The 21,654-nt window shown below is 37.2% G+C and overlaps 1 protein-coding gene across 1 annotated transcript in view; it reads left to right on the top strand.

Annotated features, from left to right (window-relative positions):
* The first annotated feature begins 1,609 nt into the window (after window positions 1-1,609).
* LOC131979884 (cadherin-18-like) overlaps window positions 1,610-21,654 on the top strand; it is a 74,468-nt gene continuing 54,423 nt past the window's right edge. The window contains exon 1 of the mRNA XM_059343957.1: window positions 1,610-2,995. Coding sequence (XP_059199940.1) covers window positions 2,147-2,995 — 849 coding nt within the window. The 5' untranslated portion in view covers window positions 1,610-2,146. The remainder of the gene's footprint in view (window positions 2,996-21,654) is intronic.

Genomic DNA, 21,654 nt, shown 5'->3' with positions numbered 1-21,654 from the left:
TAGGTGAATCATGAGGTGCTGTATTGTCCAATATTACCTTTTCACTGGGCTGAAATCCCACCAAGCCCTTATCCTCTATACTATTTTATTTATATTGAACTTTCTCCTCTAAAATTAGTAATCCATGGACACTAAGTACACATGACTTATTCTCCTATTAGAGCCCATTCGATCCTTGTAGCTTCATTGAAGACTTTCATTGAAAGTCTTTTGACCTTTTCTTTTATTAGTTGGTTCCATGGACTGTCAGTAAAGGAGAAGAATAGTCTCAGCAGCATTGTTAATGTCTGCTCTAAGATTATTGGAGTTCGACTGTCAGACCTGAACTCCCTCTGGCAGGAACGTGTGGTCCAGAAAGCCAGACAGGTCCTGGGCCATCCTGACCATATTCTGAGCCAGGAGTTTGGCTTAATGCCTTCCGGACGGCGGTATCTTGCCCCTCCAAGGAGAACAAATAGATACGCCAGTTCTTTTATTCCCTCAGCTATCAAACTGCTAAATGCTACCGATAGCAGTAATTAGTCATTTATTTATTTATTCCAGCCATAAGGTGGAAATGTATTTATTTATTTATTACTCTTCCCCTCATTTTGTCCTGAGATTGTTTGCTCTGTGGTCCATTGGGGACTGGATATTGCTGCTACCCTCACACTGATTTGTTGCCACTGACAGAGGGAATTGTTGGTTTATGTGCTGTCCTGCTTTTGTTTTGTTTGTTTGTTTGTTTGTTGTTTTGTTTTTGCTTTGTCTCGTGCGCTGTCTGACTGGAGACTGCAAACTGAATTGCCCTATTTGGGATAAATAAAGTTGTTTGAATTGAATTGAATTATCTTAAAAAATTAATACAGACGGGTCGGTGGAGTTAGGCAAGTATTTGAATTGGTGTATATCTAAACACATGTAACATGTGTAAGCCTAGTGTCCAGTCCACATAATTCAGTCAGACTTATAAAATCTGAATTTCAGCAGTGAACCATTCTTTTATCAGTATGATGACTGCTTATGGTCAATTCTTAAACACAATGTAACACTGAACCCTACTGTGCCATCCACTAAAATTACACTTGAAAGCATTTATTGCATATGTCCCCTTTTAGTTTTTGTTTTAGCACATCAATGGCAGCTGCAAAATGTATTCACACTTGTTACAACAAAGGCAACACATAAATTAATTACATACTCCCATCTGTGTCATTTTTGAAAGTGATTACAGAGATGTGTCATCCTGTTCAAACTGGCAATTATTATCGAGCTAAAAATGAAAAATGAATTGGCTTTAGACAAAATCGAAAACATCATCCTTAATCAGAGCTTGGCCTTAACACTTGGTCTACTTCAACAAAACAATTCTCCTCTCTGTAAAAACTGTTTTTCAGAGATTGTTTATTTAACACAACCTTTGCTGAGTGGTTATAGTTTGTTCAAATTAGCCATGTAATAAATAATAATAATAAATAATTTCACTATGAGAGGTTTCCGAAGATGGTGCCACTGGGCCGAGTCAGTCAATTTCTATTGTGGCTTTGTTTTTATTGTTCTTACCAGTTAAAAAATGTGAATAGATGATGGATAATGGATTTCATCTTCTCTGTTTCAGGAAGAGCAGACCTGCAGGGCAGAAGTGGTGAGCCTCTGAACCATCAATCGGCTTTCTAAGGTTCTGCTTTCAGCATGAAGAAAAAGGACTTCAGCTTCTGGCCATAGTGGATTTTGGATACAGTGTTGAAACAAAAAGGTTGGCCATGGACTTTACCACAAGTATATGGACTGGTTTCTTAAAAAAAAATACTGCTTCTGCTCTGGATTTTTCAAAATAATCCTCATAATCCTCAACTATGGGAACAATGTTAGGAGGAAGAATACTGTGACATATAGTAACATCTCATGTCCACACAATTAAACACATGGAGTTCTTTTTTAAGGAGTTATTTTTTATATTTCTGTGAACTGTGAGTGTACTGTACAAAATGATCCTTTGGACCACATCATGTGGAAAATCCTGGCTGCCCTGCACTGTGAAAAGGACTGTCCACCTGTGTGTTTGAGTGTCACTAGTGGGTGTGTACCTGTATTTGTGTACGCCCACAGTGGTATGACACAGTAGAAGTGAGAGGAGACGACATTTCCGGACCGTTCTTTATTTACAATGCAAGTTCCAGCCGGTGTGGCTGCAATTTCCTGTCTTTGTCCTCTGGTGGTCTTCCTATGTGTTGTCTCCCAGAGTTGTTATGGGACCCGGGTCGATCTGAGCCCCCACACTAATCCCAACCCCATCCTGTATCCTAATCCGCGACTCAAATCAATGCCTGAACCAACTCCATTGCCAAGCTCCAGTCCTGAAAAACACATGTCTCCACAGAGTCCGAGCCAGATCTCAAGCTCCATCAAGAAGCTCCGGAGCAAGTCTCAGTTCAAGCCTATGTCCTATCTTACTGACAGCCATACGGCCAACACAAACTCTCCATCATCAATCTCCACCATTACATCACACTCAAGCAGTAGACTCAAGCTCCAGCATGCCACCAAACAGAGTTCCAGTTCAAGGCAAGGGCTGGCGTACAAATCAAGCACCAATCAGGAGGCAGGAAATACTTTAAACAACCCAAAAATCCACCCAAAAACCAATCCATTACCAAGGCTTGGATCACTGTCGCAGCCAATGGCCAAAACCAATTTTAAGTCATTTCGTAGCACTAAATTATCTAATCAAACGTCTGATCCATCTGGTACAATGAATCCTAGCAATTACTACAATACCAGCCCGGCTTCGCTATCCAATTCTAAATCCCATTCCAAACTCCCATCTTCACAAATAAACACAAATGCCAACTCTGACTCCAAGACCTCCAAAGCATCTTTCAGAGTACAGAGTAATGAAACCAAGTTACCGGAGACAGACAAGGATTCCCAGCATCGGCCCAAGAGAGGATGGATCTGGAACCAGTTCTTCGTTCTGGAGGAACACATCGGACCTGAACCTCAGTACGTTGGGAAGGTAAGACGTCTTTAATGTTTTTCTTCCATTGGAGTTCATGAATCCAGAAAAAAAAACAACCTGCTTTCACTCTTTTTTGTCTTTTTTGAGTATGTGTGAGCAGAGAGCATATATTTGTTGGTGTTTAATGCCTTTTCATGGAGTAATTACTTGATGAAATGACATTTCTTAAGCTCACTCAGTCATATTTTGTTGAGTTAATTAAAAACTCTTCTGTTTTAAAGCAATGTTAAACTCCAGCAGTGCTGCAATTTACTATATATGTAGTAAATAATGCAGATGACTAATAAATAATCTTGAAATGAAAATATGTTGTATGCACTGCCCTCCACTCTCACAGTAAGGTTACATATACTTGTAATAGGGGAACCCCTCTGTACACAGTGGATGGATACTCTAAGACAATCTGATGTAAAAAAAATTACAAGATTTTTCCAAATAAATAATGTTGTATACCACATTAGATTAGGTTAACCTGTTGTTGTGTTTGCTTTTCTTTTTAAGAGACCTCTTAACTTTAAATACAGAGAAAAAAGTGGTAAAATATGTAAGAAGGGTTAGTCTAAACACTATAATTTGACTTAATATATACTTAAATCTTTAATCTTCAAAAAGAGTGGTGCATTCTTTTCGCTTTTGCCCAGGGGAATATTCTGCAGAAAGTAGCAGAAACATTAAACATGTTCTGTTTGATTCAACCTTTTGTTGGTGAGAAGGTCTGGCACTATATCACCATCTTGGATTTTAATTTTAAGGATTTACAATCAATCTGATGCAGCTTGCTTGCTGTCTACCCACAGCTGTTCAGTGGGTGGGATAAAGAAATGCACACCTTTCTTCACAATGAAAATAAAAGCATTCATATGTTGCATTGATGGAGGTGGTTGTTTACTGCAGGTGGCTTCCATGTAACACCTATAATCCCATTGTTTTTCTGCTTCAAAGGTGATAAAATATCACAGTTTCAAATGAAAGTGAAATAAAATTGCTAATGGTGTGTTAGGGAATCAATATGTGCTTGTTTTGTTTTTTTTTCTTTGTATGTACGAGTACGTACATAGGTTCTGACAGTGTAGTTATAAGGTCTGATGGAATCATATTGTGAAGCGACTGCATGTTCCACATGGCTACTTAATATTCACATCAGATGGATGATTGTGGTGTCTGCAGCAAGGTTATAATAGTTTTGGATTTTTTATTAGTTTTAGTTTTCATTTCGTTGTGAATTTTTGTCTTCAAATTCAGTTAGTTTTAGTTAGTTTTTAGAGTGAATTTTCTAGTTTTAGTGTAGTTTTTTTTTTTTGAAAATGCTTAGTTTTAGTTTAGTTTTTATTAGTTTTAGTGTTAGTTTTAGTTTTTTGTAATGGGCTATGTGTTGGATGCGTGATTCAAAGAGGTCATAATAAATGTTTCCTTTATTTCCTTTGGTTTATCATCTCAGCCCCAATAAGGTTATTAACTCTTACAGTTCTGGGTGTTTTGTATTTTGGTTCTAGTGTAAACATCCCAGTCTCAGTAAACATATTTACCACGTGTTGCATGTTCAAATAGAAACACTGAATTATGAATGAAAAAAGTTGACAAAAACGAAAACTAAGGACATTTTCACTATAATTTTAGTTAGTTTTGTAACCATAAAATACAGTTTGTTAGTTATCGTTTTTTAAAAACTCTCATTTTTATTTTTATTTCAGTTAACGAAAATGTTTTTTCAATTCTAGTTTTCGTTATTTCGTTAGTTTTCGTTAACTATAATAACCTTGGTCTAAACGGGATAACACAAGGGCCTGAACCTGGAGTTGTGTCGATTGCTTGAAGGTCAGTTGGTCATCAGTCATGACACCCAAGTTTCGTGCAGAGCTTGTGGGTACAAGTTTCATGGATCCAAGCTGAAGATTTGATTGCACTAATAGGCTATATTGTAATGTTAGTTGTCAAGTGAGATGTGTGTGTGTGTGTGTGTGTGTGTGTGTGTGTGTGCGCCAGCTGTTAACATGTCTTCTATTTGTGACAGGAGCTGATGTTGACTGTGTGGACACACTGGATTTATATTCTTCCATGTTTGTCTACAAAATAAACACTATGTGTTCAGGATTGTCCAGGAGATTTTTTTAATGAGGTACTGCAATTTGAAGCTGCACGCAACTGTTCAACCTTTATCTGAGTTTACTTGCTAACTAGTTTGCATACATCTCAGCACATGCTGTAAAGCAGGGGTCTCAAACTCGCGGCCCGCGGGGCAATTGCGGCCCTCGTGACCATATTTTGTGGCCCTCACCTTGATATGAAAGTTTAATGTGAGTTTTAAATGAATGGCCCTTTACCGTGTTGTGTGTGGAAGGTCCCTTTGGTTACGTTTTTTAGGTAATTTTGTGTCTTTTTTTAATAATTGTGTGTCGTTTTTTTAATAATTGTGTCTTTTTTGGGGTAATTTTGTGTCTTTTTTAGTAATTTTGTGTCTTTTGGTCATTTTGTGTCTTTTTTTGTCTCGTTTTGTGTCATTTTAAAATAATTTTGTGTCCTGTTTGTTTCTTTTTTAAGTAATTTAGTTATTTTTCTGTCATTTTGTGTCTCTTTTGGTCATTTTGTGTCTTTTTTAAAAATAATTGTGCATGTTTTTTTGCTAATTATGTGTATTTTTTGTCATTTTGTGTCTTTTGTAAGTCATTTTGTGTCTTTTTCAGTCATTTTGTGTCTTTTTTGTCATTTTGTGGGCTTTTTTGGTAATTTTGTGTCTTTTTAAAAAAAAATTTTTTAGTAATTTTGTGTCTTTTTTTGGTCATTTGTAAAGTGATGGTGGGAAACTGGCATGAACTGGCATGAACTCATCATGACTGGTACTTTATTTGTTATTCTTTTTGTGTGTTTATTTCCCTACATGAGGTTGGGCTGTACTGTACTTTTGGCATGAAAAGAGAGAGAAAAATCGGGTTTTCAGTTGTGGTTTAAGAAGTTAGAACTAAAGAATCTTGGGGCGAGCAGAAGATGATATAAAACACTCGCAGGACATCATATTGCGTGTGCATAAACACTGCAGTGGCTAGTGTCCAGTGGCCAGTTGGGATGCATGAAAGCAGTGAGGCTAATGTAATCCACTGTGACAGTGATGCTACGTGACATTGACACTGGAAGCTTTATGAAGGTGAGGACTTGACCCTGGGGGACCTCAGTGTGTATGTGCATCCTTACATGTGTGTGTGTTGGTGTTTGAGGGTTATGCTATGTGGCTGGAGTATTGAAGGTGGAAACAGATGTGCTTGAGGTGCAAAAAAGCACACATGAAGACACACACTCACACAAACGGAGCTCCCCAGGGCTCACTGAGTCATTGTTTTGTAGGGTGCTGTGACAGCTGAGCAGCAGCTTTTCTCACTATGATGAAGTCTTGCTTTCTATTGATTGCTCTGAGCACAACAACAGGGAGGTTGAAGTGCAGGCCCAGAACCCACTTTAAAAACACACACACACACACACACACACACTCATATAGTGTGCATCGACATTGACTGATGGAAGGAGTTATCTTGCTCACAGAAACACACAGGTGAGGTAAGGTGAGTAAAGAATAGTTAAAGAGGAATGCCCAGGTGAAAGTAGGAAGTAGAGATAATATCTGAAGCACAGTTGGGAAGAGAGAGGGGAGCCTGGATGAGAAAAGAGGATTCAACCAGTTAAATATCAAAATGCAGAAGAGCATAGTGAACTATAAAAAAATGTCTAAATGTCTTCTTCATCCTCTAGAGCAGTAGTTCTCAACCTTTTTGAGTCGCGACCCCCAATTTAACATGTATGTTGTCCGTGACCCCAAAAAAGACACAAAATGACCAAAAAAGACACAAATTGACCACAAAATGATCAAAAAAGACACAAAATGATCAAAAAAGACACAAAATGACCAAAAAAGACACAAAATGATCAAAGAAAGACAAAATGACCAAAAAAAGACACAAATTGACCAAAAAAGACACAAAATGACCTAAAAAGACACAAAATGAACAAAAAAAGACATTAATTGACCAAAAAGACTAAAACACATGAACACTTTAACACAGTGGAGACAGAGCTGACTTCCAAAATGATTTGGCGACCCCCAGAAATCATCGCGACCCCAATTGGGATCCCGACCCCAAGGTTGAGAATAGCTGCTCTTTAGGCCGCCTGCAGGGGCTCCCCATGGCTGAGACAAAAAAAATTATATACATATTTTTACATTAAAATGTTAATTTATCAATTGTGTAGAGCAAAAGCTATTTGTATTCCTCAATTGTAAAATTGTATAGCCTTTTTTACACAATATTTTAAAAAAGTTTTTACATTTAAGTCAACTAAAATGTGCTTCATAGCTTACGAAAGTCTCCAGCCCGGCGCCTTAACTTTTACGTTTTGCCAACTTTGAGTTTAGTTTTGAGTTCCCCGAGATAGACTAGTTTTCAAAATCATATTAATAAATGCTCAATATGACTATTAATAATGTTGGTAGGCTAATTTAGACTTATTAGGCTGTTTCATTTTCATTTAAGGCTCAATATAAGGTTTGCGGCTCCATTCCGTGATTTTCTCTTTTTTTTTTTTTGCCAACAGTGGCTCTTTAGTTAGTAAAGGTTGCCCCCCCCCCCCCTGCCCTAAAGATTACGACAACCCCCCCACCAAGTCACGTATATTAGCAAAAACATGGTCTCACAGGAATCCGTGAAATAGCCACAGAGTTGCTTAACTCAAAATCCATGGAATAGCCACGGAATCACTCAAATTTCCGTAAAACTGACACAAATTTCGCTACAATGCAAGTTAATTTAAATATAATTTAGTCATATCCCGTGGCTATTCCAACATACAAAGTGATTATGTACATTCACTGAGTGAAGATTTAGAAAATAAAACATATATTTCTCACTAGAAATGTGATCAAAATCCATTTTTATGCAGAAACTAAGTCAAAATATTGATTTTTCACTAAAAATGAGAGAACTGTCCGCCATGTTTTTGTTCTGACCGCCGGGACCTTGAAAGTCACGTGACTTGGAACAAACCAATAGGAACAGATATCCATGGAATAGCCACGGGATATGACTGTCATTAACTTGCATTGTAGCCAAATCCGTGTCAGTTTCACGGAAATTTGAGCGATTCCGTGGCTATTCCACGGATTTTGAGTTAAGCGAAATCCATGGCTATTTCACGGATTTCTGTGAGACCAGGTTGCCAGGAGCTGCATCTGAAAGACTGCCAGTACATTACTACTACAGACCGTAGTCTACAGTGGTATGAAGAAATTGTTCAAAATAACTACAACATGATCCCTTTGCCTTGTCAGGACTGTCTCCAAGATGATAAGCCAACAAGGTTTAAAATGCTTGTTTCCAATCAGAGCTATGCTCTGCAGGAGATTCTCAACTCTACTGAGTGCACTTTCTAGTTGCTTTTGAGTTGTAATGTCTAAACCTGTGTAAGAACACTGAGAGCAATGCAAAAAAAACGTGTTTACACACAAAGCTGATTCTTTGAGTCTTTGATCAAACAAACCAAGCAATAGTAATTCTCAGTGCGTACAACTCTCCTGTGATTGTTACCCTTTGGCTGAAAAGCCTTGTTACCATGGATCCATCCAGCAGCCTTACTGCATTCTATTAAGTTGTTTCAGAAGCAACATTTCCCATTAATGCAGTCCCTTGCATTTTAAAAAAACTTTTGGTAACACTTTCTATGAAGACTACATCTATAGTGCAATCCACGTGCATATTTTGTCCACAAAATGTATATTTTTAAGATTCACAGATTTGGAGCTCAATCAATCACCAACACTACTTAATACGTAGATATAAGGGTTTACATATGAAAACTTTGGTTTTGGGATTTAATTACAGTTTAAGGAATAAAACAAAAAAAAGAGAGAAAAAGACAGTACATTTTAAAATACACTTAAAAATATACATTTTGTCGACAAAATATGCACGTGGATTGCCCCCTACAGGTTGAAACTGAGCTTTACCGTTACATTCCTAATCTTAGTGTAATTCTCTATATTTGGTATCTGACTAAATGACTTATGATGCAGCATAGCTTCTTTTAAATGCATGAAAATGTGTTACACTTTACTTAACGCCAACAATGAAACATCATGATTAGCTATACTGCATTATAGATGCGTCTATATGAACCTCACTTTACTTAAAGCATACATTGATCATTTATTTATACTTATGGCATCCTATGAGTCCTTATAACAATTGATTGTTGAGGTGTGTGTATAGAGGGGTATGAGTAGTTGTAATGTATTATAAGCCTCATCAGTCAGCCTGTAGTTTATAACCAGTCAAGAGCACTCATAAGACACTTGGATTTATAAGTCATTATAAGCTATATTTATAACTGTTGATATAGTGCATCATGAAGCTTTATATGTGGTTATGAATGCAGTCATAATGCATTATGATTGATTATAATGAGCATTATAATTCACTATGAATGCGCTCATAATGCACTATAGATGTAGTCTTCATAGAAAGTGTTACCAAACTTTTTAACACAGTGCTATTTTGGATCTGAATATCCTGTTAGTGTTAGTATATGACAAGCAAAGGAATAAAAGGTGATAATTTGTGAGGGGAGAAGTAGCGGAGACATGGAGAGGAGAGGACTGTTGGGTAGATGATGAGAGGGTGAGAAAGCCGAAGGGATGAAAGGAAAGGAGGAGAGATGAAAGGCAAAGCAAGAAAAGCAGAGGACATTGAAGGTGAAGTGAGGTGAAGAAGCGAGAGTGGAGAAGGGATGATGAAAGGAGAAGAGATGAAGTGAGGCAAGAGGTGGAAGGAGAGCAGAAAAGGAGAGATGAAAATGACTTGCAGAAGTTTTATATAAAGATTGCTTTAGGTCAGTATATGAGAGGCAGTTTTCTTCTGAACACTGTAATGCGCTTCACACTGCTCTGATGTACAACCTCATCACTTCTCTCTTTCACGCTCTCCTGGTATTCCTCTCTATTTCAGCTTTCTATCCCTCTCACCAGTGCCAGCATATCAGGGGGAGAGCAATGAACTGAAAGATATAAAGAAAAACCTGCCAGGTAGCTACAATCTACAATGTAATTTGGCAGACGCTTTTATCCAAAGTGATGTACATATGAGAGTTAATACGACACAAGCAAGGATGAAGTCAAGAAACATAGCAAGAGTAAGTGCTGTGGGTTGAGTTTGGGTCCATTAGGATGCAGTGTTGGTACAAAACCCACCAAAACATTGGGTTTGCTGTTTTTCCCGCACACGTAACATGTATGAAAAGTTAACTTGCCGTGAGAATGTGTGGTGGCACCGCACCGTCTTTTATGCTCTATTTAAAATGTGTTTCATACTAAAACTACACTGTGTTGGGGTATCTGGTTACAGATACCAATTGCCTCCATCACGGGTCACCAAAAATGTTGGGAATTAAGGATGGCTCTTTTATGAATCAATGATGACCTTGCACAAGGTATCAAATATGTTAATAAAAGGGCGTTATCATAAAAGTTATCCCTTCCATAAGGATACCAAATATGTGGGGATGAACCTGAGCAACACTTGTGTGGATCTCACGGTTCAAAAGTGTGGTTAGTTGGCTATAAGAATTATTAACAATTATCATAAATAATTATTAATTTTAAGAAATGATATGACTTTATTTACTCTAAGTCATAGCTTGTTAGGGCACCATCTGTAAGAACAAAAAAATATAGCCAATTCACCTAAATCGGTCTCATAAAGTTACCAAACTATCAATTTGGAACACTGATTATTAATTATGAATATAATTATAGTAAAATTACCATATTACTATGGTGCTTTTAGGTCGAGCGAACAGTCAGTGCGATACTTATCGTTGTCATCTGTGTAGATCAAGAGTGAAGGTGTTCAGTAAAGAGTTGGTCTTCAGTCGCTTCTTAAAGATTGATAAGGACTCAGCAGATCGGATGGAGTTTGGAAGTTGGTTCCACCACTTATAGGGGCTCTACAGAGGAGAAGAGTCTGGTTTGAGACGTAGGAGGGGTGGCGACCTGTTTGAGGTCAAAGGATGACAGAAGAGACAGGAAGTCAGAAGCTTGGGCTCTCTCAGTGTGGATATTAATGTCTGGAAAGGTTCTCAGGGTTGCGTTGTCTGCAACAGATTCTGTGTTTCCGGTAGCCATGAATGATGTTTTCATAGCACGTGTTGCTGGAGTGAGTAGAAAAGGAGAACAGAGTGATTTACAGTCAGTGTCCTTGCTCGGTGGACTCGCACAGGTAGACTTGCAGGTCTTTACCCAATTCGGAACCCGCCCCTTCATGTCACTCAACCGCGTAAGCCAATCGGTGACCAGTAAGCGTGTCGTCACTTCATGGATAACACAATATCTACAAGTTGCCCTTACGGACACAAAACAGCATGAAACCTGGTCAAACTTGAACGAAAGTGCCACAAAACCTTCCTGACCTGTCTCTGTCTCTAACATTCAACACCGTGCTGTGGACCTATCCTCTCTGGTTATTCCCTTTATAACTTTCCATCTTATGTCAATTAAATGTATTGCCTCTGCAGCGCCTGGAGACAGACACTGTTCTGAGTCTTTAAGGGCCAATAAGAGGCAGAGGCCACAGTTTGTCTAACTCTCCCACAGACAGAGGATGCCAGAGGCAGCCAGCCACAGCAGCAGATTTAAACCGGCTGATAAATGATGACCTTTGGATTTAAATGCTCTAGGATGTTATCTCTATTCATACATAATAATATTACATTCTTCTGTCTCTATTTGCTGTCAAAAGCAGCTTTAGTTTCACTTTGTTTTTGTTACAGACCAACTTTTTGTGGCCAGAAGTCAAATAAACCAAATGTTAAAAAAATAGCAACAGCATTAAAAGTTTAATAACACAGTGAATATAAAATACACAAAATACCCACAAAATCACATGGACCAAACAAGGTCAGCTATATACTAGGGTTCTTTAAACAACCACTAAACACAGACAGAAACAGAATCCTGTAAAATTATTAGTTTGCCAGCCTGATGAGACTTTCTTCCCGGTCGTGTCAGTTTATAATGAATATCACAAGTGGGTCATTCTCATGAAAACCTGGTTTCAAAGATTTCAAACATGAAAATTTGAAATAGGCATAAATAGGGCAATTTTCTTTTTAAACACAAAAAACAAGGTCTGGGTAATCGGGATTATTGATTTCAAAGCATTTATTGACACTATATCACATTTTTGTTCACATTTCCCCAAACAAGTCCTTCAAAAATCCCATTACCGCAACCATCTAAAACTCCAAAAACCTTAGAAAAACAATTAATTAATTTTGTTTTTGAAAATGAATTATTAACAGGCCTGTACAGAATTACATGAAACTCTAAAAAGTACATTTTTAACAAATATGTATTTATTTAATTTTACTGATTTCTCTCATTACCGCAACACCACCTACAATCTACAAACTTTTTTTTTTTTTTTTTCGATATTTCGTGAATACTCAACACATTTTTAAAGTTTTCTGCAAAACTGAAATAAGAAAACTTACATGCTCTTCACATTAATTAAAAACCATAATATTTTATGATTAAATAAATAAATATTTTATTTATGGGCCTAAACCCAAACTGACCAGAATAATTCCATACAAAAATCAATGTAATATTTAAGTGAAGATGCATTAGTTATGAATGAATGCAGAGACCTTCAATGCTCCCTTAGCTCTTGGTCCTCACACGGTCAGGCCTTCATTTGCCATAGACCAGGGGTGTCAAACTCAAATACACAGTGGGCCAAAATGTAAAACTTGGACAAAGTCGCGGGCCAACATTGATATTTATTGAAAAAATGGACCTAAACAAGTTCAAACGAAATGGAACAAGCAAAGCTTGATATAACTTAATATTGCAAACATGCAAAATTGAATATCAAATAAAACAAACAAACACATCCATGGCATTCATTTCTTAAATAAAATTTAAATAAAAATCGTATGTCCCTTTATTTTATATGCGGCCTTCTTTAAATTTAAATTTAACAGTAATCTTTTTTCCACAGGCTAAATATGAATGTGAGAATAAAATAACAATAATAAACCAAATGACTAATAATAATATCCTTCAGTGAATGTGCAGCCATTCAAGCCTTGGACTAGCAAGAAAAAGTGCATAAAGACAACTTTAATTGTTGCTCAGTTTGCTCCACACTGATCTACTGTGTTCAAGCCAAAACACCAGCAGAGCATTCTGGGATTTGTAGTAGTATTTGCGCTGTATAATAATAATAATTTGGTATTGCCTTGCGGGCCAAATATAATTATACTGCGGGCCAAATTTGGCCTGCAGGCCAGAGTTTGACACCTCTGCCATAGACCATAAGAGCTGCCAGTCAACATTTTAGCCCCTCTGCTGTTGCGAGAGGTTCTGTTAACATGGTTAGTTACTAATCTGGTTTGAGGTTGACACATGTAGACATCATAAATGGGGAAGAAAAACTTGTGTCAGCTCATCCACGTTTCATGAGAATCCTGCTCAGGATTTCAGGCTCACTTCAATATTAAACAGGTTACTTTAGAGTAAAAATTGTTTTCCCTTTTGGTATCGCTGTCTAGTAAAACTCTAAATGCTGTAGCAGTACTCACAGTTGCCCTTTATATTAAATGCTAGCTGTAATTGCTCAGTCAAGAGGCAAGGATGTTCTGTTTTTTGTGATAACATCCATTACATTTCTAAGGTTCATGGAAACCCAACATGGTGTGTAAGTATGTACAACAGTCAGGAGTTAGACCATGTAAGGAAAGAACAGACACCAATCAGGAGCTGCCTGCATAAAACAACATGTATAAGCTGAAGTATCTGAGATGGGCTTTTTGTAGTCACTTCTCTGATCATTGTAGTTTCACTCCACATCAATAACTTCAACCATGAATTACTTAGTAACATAATTACACACTCTAAAGTAAATGCAGCGATATTATCTTAACACTGTGGTTCTCTTTTCCTCAGTTCTTGTGAATTCTCCTTCATATCTCAGGTCAAGAAAAATTGTTTTGGAAAAGACATAGAATTTATTTTTCTGGGCTGTTTGACTACAGCTATTGCTTTTCCTATTACCAACACGCTGCTTCTGTGTCACACACACAGGGTGTGTGTTGCTAATCCATCCTCTCCCTGCCACTCTGGGAGTAATCTTGTAAGATTGCTGCAGCACTGCTGTAGAATTGACCTTTCCATCAAGCAGCGTGCTGTAATTTGGGTTAGTACAGTTGAGGATACATACAGAGGGGTTTTTGTAATCAGGATCTGCATTTCACAGTGATGTTTGCAGTCCCTGATTGTGGAGGAGGACTAGGAGTAGGAATAGTCGGCTTGCAGCATTAAGAGAGTTTACAAGCATAGCTATCGGTCCTTGTATTAAAGAAGCTGTATAACTGCCTTTAAATGGGTGGTTGACGTGACGCTCAATTTTTGTGTTCCCAGTGACAAATATTACTAAAATTTGATAATATTTCATTAAAATTAATGTTTTAATACGCAGTTCATTCTTCTACATCTAATCCATCTGCAAACAATGAGTATCGTTCTTCAACTATGCAAATATTCTGTTTTGAACATGACATTTGTCCACCGGTGCAACTGTCCTAGGTAGCATTACTTATCTTAAAACAACTGTAATTTAATGAAAAATGTATCTAAATACATTAAAATACTTGAATGCATGTCATACGAGTGTTTACTTACAGTTTTTCACAACCGCTATGACCCGTTTGTCAGAACCTAAAAAACTTTTTCAAAACTGTTAACGCAATATCACACCTGATACACTCAATTCCCCAAACAGTTAATTTCATGGTCAAAATCACCCAGTGTAACTAAACACAGACACACACTTCCAAAATACAATAATACACTAACACAGTTCACCACATCTACCAGAACACTGACACACGTTGTCTTCCAACAGAAACATTTAGTCAGTCACAGCACAGTGTCATAAAAAACACTGACAACTGATGGAAGAACACAAACCGAATCACTTTGCATGTTTCTTATCTACTTTTTTTCCTTTTTCTTTTACAATCAACAGATTATTGTATTGATCATACATGTAAATTAACCCTCTGGAGTCTCCAAAAGCACCAAATCCAGACTTCTTCATCATCCAGACTAGAAAACAAAGCAGCGTGGAGCCCTACTGTAAATTTACCTCTAAAGTTCTGGCTGTAAACTCCATGAGGCCAGTTTCAGTTTGATGATGATATACCAAGTAAAACTGGAGACAAGCTCAAATAGATTTAGCATAAAATGATAGAACTGGATGGAACCCTCTTACAGTATATGTTAGATTTGACACCTTTGTTCACATTTGAAACATTTACAATTCTTTATTGAGCATGATAGTGTTTTGAAAGGAAAAAAAAAGATTCAAAATCACATTTTATGTTGGACTAAAGGACTAAAAAAGACACAAAATGACCAAAAAAAGACACAAAATGACCAAAAAAAGACACAAAATGACTTACAAAGACATGAAAAGACATGAAAAGGATTCAAAAATAGACAAAATTGCGCAAGACTCCAGATAATGTTTGTGATTATGTTCTTCATTTTTCATTTGTTGGCCATGAATTTTGTCCCTTTTTTGTACAACACTCAGTACAGACAGTGAACGAGCCATGTCAGAGCAGCTTTGCAGAATGTTTATAAAGAAGAATACAGTAAATGATAGGATTTGCAGTAAACAAAAAAAATCTGCATTTAGCTGTCATTCATTACTGTATTGTCAAATAGACAAAAAGAAAAAGGAGTAGAAGCTGTGATCAATTTAATCTTCTATCCATTAGTTTTGAACATGAGGTTTTCTGTTTTGACAAACCGTGTGAAAGCAACTGAAAATTCACCAGTTAACGTCTACTGTTTTGGTCTTGATTGAGCTTGTGTGTAAAAGGACTTAAAACTAATTTTAAACGTGTAAAATGTGTGTATTTTGTGTCAAAAGAAGAAGAATTGTGTTAATTGTATCGCCCACACAGGCTGATGTTGTGGTAACTGTGTGAAGAGTTTTGAAAAAGCGGTAAAAGTATTGAACAACGGGTCATAGCGGTTGTGAAAAACTGTAATGAATCTAGAGGTTATAAGTGTTCCTCTAGATTCCTTTGGTACAACGCAGTTTAAGCATTGATCTGAATATTTTTTTATCAATTTACATTGATTGATCATTGAAAATAATGTAAATTGATAAAAAATATTCATAACTAATGTGCCTTGGGCTTATCTATCTTATCTGTCCAACATTCTCTGAATTAAATAATGACATTCTTTATTTTGTTGCACCGGTGGACACATTTTAGGACTACCACACCAAAAAGTTAATAATATGCTAAATATATGAAGAATTAGAAATGGACACATTCAGTTTTGAAATATTCACATATAAGGGAATATAATTGTATGTCATTTGACATATATTTTTGAATTATTCTTTTCTTCACTTTGAATTTGAGTTCACGTCAACCACCCAAATACAACCCCATGAAATTGGACATTTAATTTCAAAACAAGAGTTTTGTCCTTTGCCAACATGTTTTCACTCCCAACTCGTCACATACAGACGCTTGCTCAGGACCTCTCGGTGTCCCTTTTTAACACAATGGGTACCAATAAGGGTCATTTCTCCTTGGCAGGGCTCCTATAAATAAATAAATAGAGCATGCCAAAACAACAGGCGGTGATATAACTCTAACCCTAAAGCAATGTTGACCAATTCAGGGAAGAAGAAAAAGAAGCTGCGGGCCAGTTAGATTGCTCCTTAGCACTTTCAGCATCTCTGTTCAGCGGGTTTCATAAGGCCTGGGTATAAAGCATATTATATTATAGTGGGAAACAATCCTAAAACTGAAGGGCAAGGACAGCAAACAAAGATACTGATGTTGTGGGGCCTACAAAACCAGCCTGGGTCTGGAAAAAAGTTGCACATTTTCTAGATTAGAGTGGCAGATCTACAAGAAAAAAAGTCGCAGATTTAAGAGATTTAAATTTGCAAATCTGCCCGAAAAAGGTAGCAGATTTACAAGATTTAAAATGGCAAATCTACAAGAAAAAAAGTCGCATATTTAAAGTGGCAAATCTGCGTGGAAAAAAGTCACAGACTTACGAGAAAGAAGTGGGGGGAAAAAGCAACTTTTTTCGCCACTTTAAATCTCTTAAATCTGAGACTTTTTTCTTGTAGATTTGCCACTTTAATCTAGTAAATTTGCTAATTTTTTCTCGACCTTCGCCTGATAAAGGGTTAATCATTCATTATTGATTTAGTCCACCCATGAATGTTTTTTTTCTTAGTCACAAGTCACAAAAAGAAAAAAAAGTAATAATAATAACTTAGCTTTGAACCAAACTGTGGCTCAAACGTCCAAACTGTGCATTTTGACATTTAGAGAGCATTAACATGTTTGTGTTTCCTCCCTCATCCTTCAGCTGCAGTGAGCGAATGATAGACTGCAGTAAAAAAGGAGAAAAATGTGAGGAATTACTGTAATGCATCTTTGAATGTAATATCTGAAGAAATATTTATCTCAAGGCTTACATTTTTTTCGTGGTCATTATTAAAAGGAACATGCATTGACTACTGAGAGAGAACAGGAAACCAACAGCATTCTCAAATGTTAAAGTCTGATGTTAACATTGTCTTTATTGATTAGAAAGTCATTCAGTACGGTTCACTCTCCTGTTTCCAAACATCTGCTCTCCAGTGTTAGAAGTATTACTTTGAGCTCTATGCAAGGATCTTAAGTTATAGCAAGTGGTAAAACAAGTGCGTTGTGGTCTTTTTTGTGTTAGGCCTCTCACGATTTATGGTTGTTTACAGTATTTAGAGACATGCAATGCATTTTCTAAAAGTCATTATTGTGTTTCCTCTGTCAAAACTGACTTACAGCAAACTGGCAGCTGTCACCAGACTGTGTCACTGTGAAACTCTGACTCTTACTGTAGCTATGGCTCAGTGGAGCAGTGATGATGGAGCCTCACAAACTGTTGCACTTCTCATTAAAACAGCCATAAAACACAGAGAGAGAGAGAGAGAGAGAGAGAGAGAGAGAGAGAGTAGAGAGAGAGAGAGAGAGAGAGAGAGAGAGAGTAAGAGAGAGAGAGAGAGAGAGAGTAAGAGAGAGAGAGAGAGAGAGAGAGAGAGAGTAAGAGAGAGAGAGAGAGAGAGAGAAAGGTGCTTTTTTTCTGGGCAGAAGCATCCATTACCATTACGACAGTGTGAACTTTAAGTGGATTTTTAGCAAATCAACAGAACTAAGACAGGCAAGTTGATTCCTTTTTTAAAACTCTTTATTTATGGATCATTTTCATCTTTTAGAACAAAAGGCAAAACAATGGACAAATACAAAACATTGAACAGTTACACATATTCAAGGTCCAGGGGTGATCAGTATAACCAAAAGACAAAATATCATACACTGCATGTGTGAACAGTCTCACTCATTGGCCAAATAAGCATGCCATTTCTGCCATCGTTTTGTAGGATTGAGTAAGTAATTTGCTCTATACATGCAGTTGTTTTACAATATTAACAAAAGTATCTGTGGTGGGGGCATTTTTCTGGAGCCAGCATTTTGTGATGACATTTTTACCTGCAGCCAGCAAGACCCAAAGAAGATAAATATCAGCTGCACTTAATCCATCTGGCATATATCCAATGTAGAGAGTTGTGAATGAAACATTAACCGCTGGTGGCTCTGCTTGATTACAACCTTTCAGCTTTTTACTAAAAATAATCACAGAACTGTAAGTACCTGTGCAAGTCTTGCACAGTCTCTTGGAAAACTGAAAGTCACTCTTTTTGGGTTGAAGGGAAGGACAGGGGAGTCAATGAATACATTTTAGGTTACACTTCTTAAACTACTTTTGATTTGATTTTAATTGATATATTTTCATTAGACAAACAATACATTAATGTGTCACATCTAAGAAGGGCTTGAATCATTTTTTTGAGTGCAGGGCTCTTTAGATTGATGTCCTGGTCACACTGTAAAAAAGAATCTGTTTAATTTACGGTAAAATACCGGCAGCTTCAGTTGCCAGAACTTCACCGTAAAAAATACAGTGAGTAGCAAAAACTGTCATGGTATTTCTCCATATATTTTGCATGAAAATGTTATATTTTTACAGCAAAACTGTGTGTTTCCTACAGTTTATGACAGAAAAAAGTAAAAGTTTTGTGCTATTCTTTGATTTACGGTAATTAAAAGTGTCTAATACAGTGATATACAATTTTTAATTTTATGCCCTATTTCTGATGTATTTGACAGAGTTTTACTGTTATTTATACAAACATTTTTTACAGTGCACTAAGCGATTTAAACGGCTGCAGGGATAATCACTACAGCCAACATCCAGTGCTCTCTGCCCTCCATCCTGCACCTTGTCCACATACTCTGCATATGTGTGAGACTGTCAGTGTGTGTGTGGTGTGTGTGTGTGTGTGTGTGTGTGTGTGTGTGAGATCAGTTAACTAATCGTACCCTGTTCAGGGAATACACTTGCTGCCAAGAATTAAAGAGAGCCTCAGTGAGTCAGTGTGTGTGTCTGTCTGTTTTGTGTGTGCTTGATGTTTTGCCAGGCAAATGTGTGCGTGTGTGTGTGTGTGTGTGTGTGTGTGTGTGTGTGTGTGTGTGTGTGTGTGTTCAGACTCTGTGTGTTCTCAGGCATGATCCTGTTTTTCTCAGGTTTCTTGGGAAGCATGGCTCCATATCCAAACATGGCACCACCAGTCTGACGCTCTGCCTCCGACAAGCTGCTGAAGGCTGATAATATGTTTTAGATGTTTCATTCATTCATTTAGCTCTTCATACTCATACAGAAATACATATGCACATCTGAGACCTATCTCTCTGTTTCCCTGTCTCCTTCTCAAAGATGCAGCAGCAGTGTGTTTCTGAGAGTATCTGGAATATGGAGAGACAGGAGCTACACTGATACATGTCCATGATAAATGTCTTTAAATATTTGCTGATAGCAAGCTGACATCTTTACTTCCTTATGTTGTATCTTATCATTGGTGGCTTGAATATCAATTTGCAGGTTCTGCAGGAAAGAAACTATTTCTGGAGTTTTTAAATCATATTCTGAAGCCAATATGCGCCTACAGCAGCTTGGTATACCTGGCCTTGGACTCTCTGAGTGGAGTCCTGTAAGGCAACTATTCTCAACCTTGGGGTCCCGACCCCGATTGGGGTCGCGAGATGATTTCTGGGGGTCGCCAAATTATTTTGGAAGTCAGCTTTGGTCATTTTGTCTTTTTTTGTCTTTTTTTGTCATTTTGTCTTCTATTCCACGGATTTAGAGTTAAGCGAAATCCGTGGCTATTACACGGATTCCGGTGAGACCAGGTTCCCAGATTGATAAATGCCGAGGCTTGCATAGAAATGATCGTACGCCCACTTTACGCTCACTTTCTGTCGTACGCTCGTTTGATAAATGAGGGCCACTGTGTGGGAACCATTATTGTAAATAGATTTATTAGTAGTAGTAGTAGTAGTAGTTCTAGTAGTAGTATTAACTATCATCACAACAAATAACAAATAGGCTCCATGATTGATTATTTCAAAAGGAAGAGCAATCACCTGTGTTCAGTAATAGACATACTGGCTGCAGCCTAAATGTTTAAATAGCTTGATTCAAATAATTAGATGAGAGCCAGTAGACGCAGCACACGACTGCACTGATACACTGTAAAAAAAAAAAACCCTGTTGTTTTTACGGTAAAAAACCGGCAGCTGTGGTTGCCAGAACTTTACCGTAATAAATGCGGTGCAACTTTTTGTAACATTACGGTAAAGCACTGTTGATTTCACGTTCAAGATTGCCCTTTTATTCCATATTTTACCGTAAAAAATAAAACGTTTTTCCATCAAAATAAACGCTGTTCTGCCATATAATTGACAAGAAAATACTTTATAAATGCTGCATAAATTAAAGATTTTACCATTAAATATTACAGTATATTTCTGTTAGAGATATGGTGTTTAGTACATTTAACAGTGAGAAAAAGTATTTTTACAAAAAATAAATGCAAAAATGATGGCTTGTGTATATATATATATATATATATATTACAGTATATTTTTGCTATGAACATGCTGCCAGTGTATTTTACAGTGGAGTAATGTTTTTTTGGGGGGGGGTTTTAATTGTAAAAAATACTGTTTTGGCTGATATATACATACACTGTGTTTCATTGTGACTGAAATTGAATTAACCCATTGATCATTTTACGGTCTTTTACTGTCATGGTTTAGCAGTTTTTCACCGTAAAATCTACAGACATTTTTTACAGTGTAGGCTCTACATCTTCCACATTCCTTCATGAGACCCACTAGCCACTGGAGCCTCAATCCAATCCAATCCAATCCCCTTTATTTATATAGCACAATTTTAGCAAACACAAGGTTTCCAAAGTGCTGCACAAACAATAAATACATAACACAATACAAAGAGATGTAGTAAACAACAGATCAGTAAGATGCAATAAGATAAAATAAATTAAAAATGGGATAAAAAGTCCAGGGGACAGAGTCCAGGTCTTAGGACCGCCCTGCTCAAGGACAAAGACGGTAGAAAAAACCCACACAACATGGGGCTCCAACAAGGAAAATCCTGCTTACATAGGTTTCTC

Source organism: Centropristis striata, chromosome 11 (genome assembly GCF_030273125.1).
Source record: "Centropristis striata isolate RG_2023a ecotype Rhode Island chromosome 11, C.striata_1.0, whole genome shotgun sequence".
NCBI classification, from domain to species: Eukaryota; Metazoa; Chordata; class Actinopteri; order Perciformes; family Serranidae; genus Centropristis; species Centropristis striata.
Note: the sequence above shows the minus strand (reverse complement) of the source record. Positions and strands in the feature narration are given on the sequence as shown.